Source organism: Pseudophryne corroboree, chromosome 10 (assembly GCF_028390025.1).
Source record: "Pseudophryne corroboree isolate aPseCor3 chromosome 10, aPseCor3.hap2, whole genome shotgun sequence".
NCBI lineage: Eukaryota > Metazoa > Chordata > Amphibia > Anura > Myobatrachidae > Pseudophryne > Pseudophryne corroboree.
Genome location: NC_086453.1, coordinates 189,853,515 through 189,864,832, shown reverse-complemented (window position 1 = coordinate 189,864,832; position 11,318 = coordinate 189,853,515). Strand labels below are relative to the sequence as shown.

General features: G+C 39.7%; 1 protein-coding gene across 1 annotated transcript in view; it reads left to right on the top strand.

Moving 5' to 3' along the window:
• Positions 1-2,758: 2,758 nt before the first annotated feature.
• The window catches only part of LOC134965258 (uncharacterized), a 51,613-nt gene continuing 43,053 nt past the window's right edge, over positions 2,759-11,318 (top strand). The window contains exons 1-2 of the mRNA XM_063941752.1: positions 2,759-3,186; positions 3,691-4,898. Coding sequence (XP_063797822.1) covers positions 2,882-3,186; positions 3,691-4,898 — 1,513 coding nt within the window. The 5' untranslated portion in view covers positions 2,759-2,881. The remainder of the gene's footprint in view (positions 3,187-3,690; positions 4,899-11,318) is intronic.

The following is an 11,318-nucleotide window of genomic DNA, read 5'->3' as shown; positions in this document are numbered from 1 at the left end:
TCCCGACTGTACACACTGAGTGATATGACCGCTCATATCGCTCAGTGATGTCACGCCTCCGCCAGCCCTGCATGAAGGTCGTGGACGACAGTCCAGATCCTGCATGCATGCCCTACCAACAGCAACAATTGTTGCTGACCTGCGGGGCCGCGCATCGGTCATCGCTGGCGACAAACACACTTGACGATAAAATGAGCGACGTCGCTAATTTTATCGTCAAGTTTATATGAGCCTTTTGTTATTTTTATCCCAGTTGTCAAGTGTTGGGTGGTATTATTTTCATGTTTATAAGCAGTCAGGCCTCTAATATTTTCACAATGCATATATATTGGTCATAAGTTAAGAAGACATCATTTTTAATAGTGGATGGATGTTTATTTAATTTACTATTAGCTCTTCCACTTATACCCCTTTCACACCGCCGGCGCCACCCCTGAACATGGGTTATTGGCACATGAATGCGCATAACCCGTGTTCATGTGCGGTGTGAAAGGTGACGGGGTGTAAATACCGGGTCGAGTGACCCGGTATTTCAACCCAGGTCGTGAGCAGGGTTGAACACGTGTTCAACCCGGGCCCCGGCTTACTGTGCGGTGTGAACGGGAGCTCGGTCGATGCGACCCATTTCCCGTACACTATTTGTGATCTCCAAGCTGCGCCCCCGCCGCCGCTGCGTCAGCAGCAATATGCTGGGCTGCTAACTGGGGTGTGAAAGGAGCCTGAGGCGGGTCGCACCCTTAGGTTAAATTGTGTGGTGAGGGACCATATTTGCTTCTATTTGTCCACATATTTTATGATTGTCAGCCACAAGCACTGGTTTTGCCTATTACATTGACCATAATTGTAATTGTTCCTAATGCATCAACCCAAGGTGCCTAGGCACACAGTTTGAGAACCACTGCCATATAGTGTATTTGCATTGCATGAACTACCTTGTAAAAATTCTAACCATTTATTGCAGAGTTGTCGTTTTTTTGTGGCTGACCCAGAACCAAAGAAGACAGGAAGTTTGTCCGCCAGGTGTACACAGCCTCATCCCATTCTTTTGGAAGCAGTTCAGCCAAGTCTCTCAGGTACAGTATGCGCCATTCTAACTTTAATTTTTTTATAGGGACAAGGTGGCCTATTCCTGTCTTAGGATATGTAGAATGGTGCTGTAATGTGGTCTTAAATGATGTTTAAAAAAAAAAAAAAAATTGCCTACCATTTTTCTGCAGTATAGTCAATTTTGTGTGGCTGGCTGTTACAGAACAGATGCAGAGGGATGAAGATTGAAAACTTCGACCATTTGAAAGCTCCAGGATAGATCTTCATACTCGCCTATTTAAGGTAATATGCTTTTCTCTCTTTTTTTTTATTTTTTTTATTATTATTACACCCTGATAGGTTGTTGCCCTGTCCTGAAACGTTGGAGGTTTTAGGCTGTTTATTTAATTTTGGATTAAAGTATATTTTACCCACTAACAAACATAGAGTAATATCATGGGGGGATTTCAATTGGCATTGTGCATGGTCTTCTATAGGAACGGGAGACTATCGCAGCAATTCAATGTTCTGATCTGCTGCACATTAGCTGCAGCAGACAAATGTTTTCACATCCTCCAGGAAAGCAAGAAAAAAATATGTGAAAAGTCCATATTAATGTCGCTCAAAGCACCCAAATCCATACTTTAGATGTCCAATCATGATTTTTACATGGGTTTAGCTGCTTTGCGTCGCTAAACTCTAAGCTGACAGACCATCAGACGCATTGATTACCAATGGGCATCTGATCATAGCAACAATGGAATTGCTCTGATAGATGTCCCTTTGTGTAGATGGTCAGCAGAGTGCATGAAAATCAATTGAATTCCCCCCACGAATTTAGCTGAATTTATGGATTTTGGTTACAATAGAATACATAAGCATGCAGAATTGGGTAATTGAAAATCCTGTCATACAATATGTATTATAGTTTTTTTTAAACTTTTTTTGGTATGACTGTATTTACATATAACCACCAAATCTCTCTCATGCCATTTTTGTTTCAAAGTGAATGTAAAATGAGGAAAAATAGCATAATGAGTATTCTAGTTGAAACATATTTATTAGTTAAAAATGTAAACAGTTTGCAAGTCAATATACTGCCTTGTCCTTTCCCCCTCAGAGCTATTTGATTTTCAGATAATATTTCCATAGCTAGCCTATGTTTTAAGTTTAGGGTTTGCTAAATACATTTTTTATTTACAGATTTAAACAGTCTTCAAAAATGGCAAATACTGGTAAAAAGAAACCATCCGGTGCAGAATACAGAAGAAGAAGGGCAGAGAAGGAAGCTGAATTTCAGGAAAGTAGAAAGAAATTTATGAACCTGCAAGACTATTTTACATCGTCTAATGCTATAGCTGTGAATGAAAAGTCTAATGAAGAGTTGCCTGCAACTTCTGTGATATCTTCAATGTGTGACTCAAATAACAATATTGCAGATATTTCAGAGGAAGATGAACCAGATTTGCAGTCTGATGTTTCTGAAGTGGTTGATGTCGAAACATATGCAACACCTCTTCTGAACCTATCAGACCCTGACGTATGGCCTAAATGTCTTAATACTAAAATTATAGATCAGTTGGTTGTTCAAGGTCCACAACAAGTTCAGCTTAAACAATATCCGCGTGATGCAAATGGTCGACATTTCTCAAATGTTCATTATAGTCGTACACTTCCCAATGGTGAATGTATACAACGTAGATGGTTAATGTATTCTGAAACGAAAGATTGCATATTCTGTTTCTGTTGTTTATGTTTTGATCGTAGCTCAAGATCATTTTTAGGGAGTGTAGGTGTCAATGATTGGAGTCATGTGTCTGCAATCCTCAAAGCACACGAAAATGTTTCAAGTCACATGTTGGCTTATCAGTCATGGATAGAAACTGAAAAAAGACTTAATTCTGGAAAAACAATTGATAGAGTAGAACAACTGTTAATTGTGAAAGAATCAGAGCGTTGGTCAAACGTTTTGAATAGATTGATGAATATAATTCTGTATCTTGCAGAAAATAATATAGCATTTCGTGGTTCTTCGGATAAATTGTATACCAAAAACAATGGAAAATACTTGGGTCTTATTCAGTTATTGGCAAAATTTGATCCTGTTATGCAAGAACATGTTGGTCGTATTTTGAAAGATGAACTGTCAGTTCATTACTGTGGAAAGAATATTTTAAATGAACTTATTCAACTAATGGCTGAAGAAGTTAATTCTAAAATAATCTCCTTTATACAAAATGCTAAATATTTTTCAATAATTGCTGACTGTACACCAGACATAAGTCATGTTGAACAATTATCTTTGACTATAAGGTATGTTGACCTAACAAATAACAATGTTGAAATCTGTGAACGGTTCTTGGGATTCACCCCAATAGTCGACTCCACTGGTAAAGGTCTTTCAGATGTTCTCCTGAAATTGCTTGAAAAAAATAAAATCGACTTGAAACATTGTAGAGGTCAGGGATATGACAACGGGGCAAACATGAAAGGGAAAAATAGTGGAGTCCAAAAGAGAATCTTAGAACATAATCCACTGGCATTTTTTATGCCTTGCGGATGCCATAACTTGAACCTTGTGCTGTGCGATGCAGCAAAATCCTCTATCAAATCTTTGTCTTTATTTGGAATTGTTGGCCGATTATACTCTCTTTTTGCTGCTTCTGTTAGTTGTTGGCAGATTTTGAATGACCATGTAATTTCTTTTACTCTAAAAAGACCTAGCGACACACGTTGGGAGGCTAAAATTTCCAGTGTGAAAGCGGTTCGATACCAAGTTGCAGATATTCATGATGCACTTATTTCTCTTTCTGAAAAAGAGGAAAAACATGACCATGAAATTGCACATGAAGCAATTACTTTATCTTGTCAGCTGAAAGATTTTAGTCATCTTGTTTCGTTGGTGATTTGGTACGATATACTTTTTCAAGTAAATGTAGTCAGTAAATCGATGCAGAGTCAGAGTATGGATGTAATAAAAACCGTGGAATTAATACACGGTTGTATCAAGTTTTTGGAAGAATATAAAAAAAATGGCTTTGAGAATGCTATATCAAGTGCCAAAGAGCTTGCAAAAGTTCTTGAAGGTGTCCCTGAATTTCAAGCAACAAAAAGAATACGTTATGTGAAACGACATTTTGATTATGAGAGTAGAGATGATCAAATTGCTACAACACCTAAGAAACAATTTGAAGTTGAATTTTTTATTACATTGCTTGACGTAGCTATTATGTCCGTTCGAGAGAGATTTCAGCAACTTAATCAGCATGCTGAAACATGGGGTTTCCTTTACAAGATAACTGAATTACCAAATAGAGAGCAGCTTGAAAAGCACTGCAGTGATCTCCAGCTTGCTCTGACTACTGGTGAGGATGCAGATATTGAAGGTGGTCCTCTATGTGATGAACTGATCAGTATCCAGAAGTTTGTAGAAAACATGGCAATGCCAACTCCACTCAACATACTGAATTTTATCAAAACATCAAAGCTAGAAGATCTATATACAAATACATGGGTTTCTTTGAGAATCTTATTAACAACACCAGTTTCTGTGGCTAGTGGAGAGAGAAGCTTCTCAAAATTGAAATTAATAAAAACTTATCTGCGATCCTCTATGTCTCAAGAAATGTTGAGTTCGTTAGCAACCCTTTCGATTGAAAATGATGTATCTCAAAACATAGATTTTTCAGAATTTATCAAAAGTTTTGCTAATAAAAAAATCAAGAAAAGTCGTTTTTTCTTGAGGATGAATATTTTCTATATAATTTTTTTTTTTAACTCAATATTCCTATATTGGATAATCTTGAGTGTTGGAGTCTTTAATGGATCTATGCCCAGAGCAGTCTCTTCTTTTTTTGTCTACTCAGGCTGTTGTATTGTTGAGTCTTTAATGGATTTATGCCCAGAGCAGTCTCCTCTTCTTTTTTGTCTACTCAGGCTGTTGTATTGTTGAGAGTCTTTAATGGATCTATGCCCAGAGCAGTCTCTTCTTTTTTGGCTTCTCAGGCTGTTGTATTGTTGAGAGTCTTTAATGGATCTATGCCCAGAGCAGTCTCTTCTTTTTTGTCTTCTCAGGCTGTTGTATTGTTGAGAGTCTTTAATGGATCTATGCCCAGAGCAGTCTTCTCTTCTTTTTTGTCTACTCAGGCTGTTGTATTGTTGGAGTCTTTAATGGATCTATGCCCAGAGCAGTCTCCTCTTCTTTTTTGTCTACTCAGGCTGTTGTATTGTTGAGAGTCTTTAATGGATCTATGCCCAGAGCAGTCTCCTCTTCTTTTTTGTCTACTCAGGCTGTTGTATTGTTGAGAGAGTCTTTAATGGATCTATGCCCAGAGCAGTCTCTTCTTTTTTGTCTTCTCAGGCTGTTGTATTGTTGAGAGTCTTTAATGGATCTATGCCCAGAGCAGTCTCTTCTTTTTTGTCTTCTCAGGCTGTTGTATTGTTGAGAGTCTTTAATGGATCTATGCCCAGAGCAGTCTCTTCTTTTTTGTCTTCTCAGGCTGTTGTATTGTTGAGAGTCTTTAATGGATCTATGCCCAGAGCAGTCTCCTCTTCTTCTTTTTTGTTTACTCAGGCAGTTGTATTGTTGAGAGTCTTTAATGGATCTATGCCCAGAGCAGTCTCTTCTTTTTTTGGCTTCTCAGGCTGTTGTATTGTTGAGAGTCTTTAATGGATCTATGCCCAGAGCAGTCTCTTCTTTTTTGTCTACTCAGGCAGTTGTATTGTTGAGAGTCTTTAATGGATATATGCCCAGAGCAGTCTCCTCTTCTTCTTTTTTGGCTTCTCAGGCTGTTGTATTGTTGAGAGTCTTTAATGGATATATGCACTACAAAATTTCTCGCTCGAGGTGCTAGGATGCCTGGAGCCGGCCCTGTATGCTACAGCAATTTATTTTCAGAGTGCCCCCTCCTTCAACCCCTGACATACAGTTGGTGGTAGATGCACCTGGCTGCTGCAGATTCAGTGTGTGTGTGATGAACACAGCAGACGCTGCCTGACCCGTCTCTGATTCAAAGTCCGTTGGCTTCTACTGCCTGAGAGGAGCTGCACGCTTCTCTGCAGCTCCCCCTACAGGCAGACAGCTTCTCACTGTCATTCAGACACTGACAGTGAAGCCGAGGAGGGAGCTGCAGGAACGTAAGCTTAACTTTCTCAAGAAAAAAAAAAAAAACATCGTCCACTAGCACCGATAGAGCGGCGGCCAGGGGGGGTTTCTAGGTACTTGGAATCATAATACCCTCCTAATAAATAAATCCATTCATATTATCGATACTGTATGGTTCAATAATTGCTTAAAATCACATGAACATTTTTTCACTGGGGGATACCTGTAAAACAGGGGATACCTTCTAAGTTCCAGGTATTATTATTATTACATTTTATTTATAAGGCGCCACAAGTGTTTCGCAGTGCCGTACAAAGGACAGTACAGGGAGACAAAACTTAGCATTACAGTAAATAAATAACAAAAATAGAGTACAGGTAACAAAGAGCACCACGATTCTCAAAACATAATACAGCTAAGATGTAAGTAGTGAGGGAGTGATCAACATACTACTTGGGGCTGGCGGCCATATATAGAGATGAGCAGGGTAGGAACTGGCCCACAGGGGCCCCAGGGAAACAACCGGTAGGCCCCACTGCCTGAGTGCCCACTCATTAGTCTAGGGATCAGGTTCCAGACTGTGCACTTGTATTATACATGGTAGATATGTTGCATTACATTGCACTAGACTTTTGTGTATTTCAAGCCTCTGTGGAGGCTGGCCACACCCTTAAGTATGTGCCCCTGTCACTGCATTCCCCCGGTGGGCCCTTCATGCCCCAGTCCGATACTGGAGATGAGCCTTTACCAGCAGGAGAAAAAGCAGGTAAAGATGGTCGCTGAGAAGGAGAGAGCTGTGAGTGAAATGTGTCAAGAATAGGGCTTTGACAACAAGAGGAAAGAAGGCCCTGCTCTGAAGAGCTAACAATCTAGTGGCAAGGGGTGACAGACAGATAACATGAGGTGCAAGCAAGTGGGAGGTAGCCTGATGGCAGTATGTAAGCAAAGCAGAGATATTCAAGGCATGAGGCAGGAGGATGGAGGAGCAGGTAGAAACAGTATATGATTATTGTATCAACTATATTACCTACCACTATAAATAGAATGTAATAACAAGTAAATAAAAGGGGAATCATATTACCCTCCTGATAAATGAATTCATTCATATTATCAATGCTGTATGGTTGAAAAAAGCAAGAGAGATTATAATGAGATATACTGTTTACTGTCTCAATAAAGAGCACTTTTGTACCTGCATATAAAAGGACAACTGTGTATGTACAGCACAGGTGTAAATGAGTTCGAACAATTGTTTGAAGTAATGTGAGTACTGTATGTGGTTATTTAATAGGAGATATATACATATAAAGAGGAGGTATCTAGCCAATCATATTATATTATCTTCCTTATAAATTAATTTGTCCATGCCATGGACCTTTAATGGTACATAGAGACAAGAGAGACTATAGTGAAACATGCTACCACTGTCTCAATAACCAGCAACACTGTATATAATTGTTACATGTTTCAACTGTCTGTGCATCTGAGCATCACTGTATCATTGCTCTATTCAGAGAAGTCTAAAACAAATGGAGAGCTACACACAATGCTTCTATGAAGAAAATATAATATTGCAATAAAAAGCAAGTAGAGTTAACATAGTGCAGAATAAATGTTATTCTATTAACAAAAATGTTTTAATATATTTCACTTTTTGTAACCCTGTTGGGTTATATATGACACATTATGTGGAACATTAATGCAATAAAATAAATAGATGCCATATAGGTGTTGAAATTTGTAAAAACATACATTTTAAATAATAAAGTAAGGAACATTACATACATATACATATGCATATCGTTATTGTGTGGAAGGGAATGAGTGCACCAGAAATAATCTGTTTGTCTTTTTCTCTTTAATCCTATATATGGGGGTAAGTCATACCGGATCGCTGCCGCTGCATTTTGTGTACTGGATTGCTGCCTCTGATTTTTTTCTATGGTGTGCGCATACGCATCGGCCGCACGTGCGCACCCCGGGAGCCCAGTGAGATGGTAAAAGCATCACTGGGCTGCGATCGCCTCTGCCTGATTGACAGACAGAGGCAGTTGCAGGGCAGGAGGGGGAGTGCCAATGGTGTTAGAACACTGTAGGCAGGGCACGGTCTGAACAACACAGCGGCGATGCTTTTGCAACTGCTGCTCGCTGACTGGCTGCTACTAGCTGCGTTGGCAGGTAGCTACTCAGCGGGTGCAAAAGCATCACCGCTGTGCGATGCTTTTGCACCTTTGCGGGGTGGCAGAGCCAGGCACGCAGGGCAGACTATTACAACATATAAAAAAGAAAAAACAGCGCTAAGAATAAATCTAAAAACAGGTGTTTTCATAAGAATGAATCACATACGTTTAATGTTACTCAACATACATATATATAAAAAATTCTCTCACAAATCCGACACTGATGTTTGGTGGTTTTCCCTCTATTAATTTTCCACGTCCATAGGTTGAAGTGTGTCCAAGATGGCAATAACTGCAAAGGTGTCCTAAAGGTGGCTTTGAAGTGTCAGGGTCAAGGCTGGTCCTCTTACGCGTTTCGCTGGCATTTGGCAGCTTCATCAAAGGCTTTGATAAAGCTGCCAAACGCCAGCCAAACGCGTAAGGGGAACAGCCTTGACCCTGACACTTCAAAGCCACCTTTAGGACACCTTTGCAGTTATTGCCATCTTGGACACACTTCAACCTATGGACGTGGAAAATTAATAGAGGGAAAACCACCAAACATCAGTGTCGGATCGGAGACAGCCTCTGGACCTTCGCTAGGTGGGATACCCGGCCAATCCACTAAACATCTGGTAATTATACCACAAGATTGGACACATCTGCATATCTAAAACTAAGGATCCTGTTGATATTGTGACCGGTCACAGGGACATTACTAATATTAATAGGTGTGCCTACACATATCAAATTATCAGTGGTCAGAGACTGGCTATAGAGGCTCCATTTATTATGGTTTTACATTTGTGAGAGAATTATTTATATATATGTATGTTGAGTAACATTAAACGTATGTGATTCATTCTTATGAAAACACCTGATTTTAGATTTATTCTTAGCGCTGTTTTTTCTTTTTTATATGTTGTAATTTCCAGTTTTATGAGAGATTGACTGTCTCTCACTTTAACAGCAGCTTAAAGAACCAGCACAGTCATAGCGCCAGAACCTGTATTAAGTAATTAATACAAATACATTATCTTTACGCAGGGCGGACTAGCCCTGTGCTGGACATCCCCTCGCATGTCTGAGAAACTGATTCTACTAGATGTGCTAAATTTAGCACATCTACGATCATATCTGAATGAACCCCAATGTACATAGGCGCTCCCCGTTGTTGTGGACCGTTGCGCCTGTGCATTGTGTTGAATATGCATGCACAGTTCAGACCTGATCGCCCGCTGTGCATGAATCGGCCCCACAGTACTGTGCAAAAGTTTAAGGCAGGTGTGGAAAAAATGTTGCAAAGTAAGAATGCTTTCAAAAATAGAAGTGTTAACAGTTTATTTTTATTAATTAACAAAATGCAAAGTAAATGAACAGACGAGAAATGTAACATATATGTTTATGAATGTATGTATGGGTTCCGGTATGAAAGATAGATAGGTCTAGTTAGACAGTCAATAGATAGACACCATATGTTAGACAGACATTAGGTCGACAGGGTCAAAAGATCAACAGGGTCAAAAGGTCGACATAAAAAAGGTCGACAGGTCAAAAGGTTAACAGGTCAAAATGTCGACAGGAGTCAAAAGGTCGACATGAAAATGGTCAACATGAACAAGGTAGACAGCATGTTTTTTGCATTTTTGTGGTTTGTGTTGTTAGTTTTGTCATCTGGGACCCCCAATTGTAGAAAGGCATACCCTCGCGGGGCTCGCCACAAGGTTTATAACCAACTCTATGCCGACATGGATAAAGTATGAAATAGTCCAAAAACATGTTACATAAAAAAACATTTGTCTATCTTTTTTATGTCGACAATTTTCATGTTGACGTTTGACCATGTCGACCTAATGTCTGTCTAACATATGGTGTCTATCTATTGACTGTCTAACTAGACACTGTCTATCTATCAACCGGATACCGTATGTATGTATGTATGTATGTATGTATGTATGTATGTATGCATGCATGTATTTGTATATTCATACATATATAGATACTGGTGTCAGCCTTAATTTAGGGGAGTGTACTGTACATTATATGCGTCTGAGGTCTGTGGAAGGGGTTATTTAAGGTGAGCACTTCTCTGTCTTTTTGTTTGTAGACGTTGCCTGACAAAGGGCATTAAGGCCCGAAAGCTTGCTAAAGGGGAAAAAAAGCTAAAGGAAACTTGTGTTCATGTGTACTCATTAAGCCTTAATTTAGGGGAGTGTACTGTATATTATATAAATATAGTGTAGTAATAAGATTCCTTTTTTTAATTTTTAATTTTTTTCATTCATTTTTTATATTTGGATTTTAGTCACTAGATGGCGATATATGCCTCTGAGTTATTTGTTTACATATGACCAGACATTTTCTTGTTCCTGAATGTATTTGCACGTCTTTTTAATATTTGAAATAGAAATGTTAAGTTATGATTAATCAACCTTGCACTGTATTATAATAGTTGCGCTGATGTTATTTGCCTGTTATGGTATGTATTCACAGGTCACATGGTGCTGCAGTGGCTTCAGCCGCATTACCATGGTAACCTGGACAGCCCTGGTGTTGTGACCCGGTGGACATCACTTCCGGGGCGACGTCACACTCGGGACCGGAAGTGAGGCGCGGACGCCGGGAGCGCACGCTGGGAGGCTGCAGAATGATCTGGAGAACTGTAAGTGTGTATATTTAAGCACTGTATGTTGTACACTGGTTGATGTGTGTGTGTCCTGATGACGGGGGGCAGTACCCCGAAACGTTGAATTAAATCACCGCATTTGTTTCACCTATTCTGAAGTCCGGAAGTGCCTCTGTGTATTGCAGTCTATATATATATATATATATATATATATATTAGTGATGAGCGGGTTCGGTTCCTCGGAAACCGAACCCCCCCGAACTTCACCCATTTACACGGGTCCGAGGCATACTCGGATTCTCCCGTATGGCTCGGTTAATCCGAGCGCGCTCGAACGTCATTATCCCGCTGTCGGATTCTCGCAAGATTCGGATTCTATATAAGCAGCCGCGCGTCGCCGCCA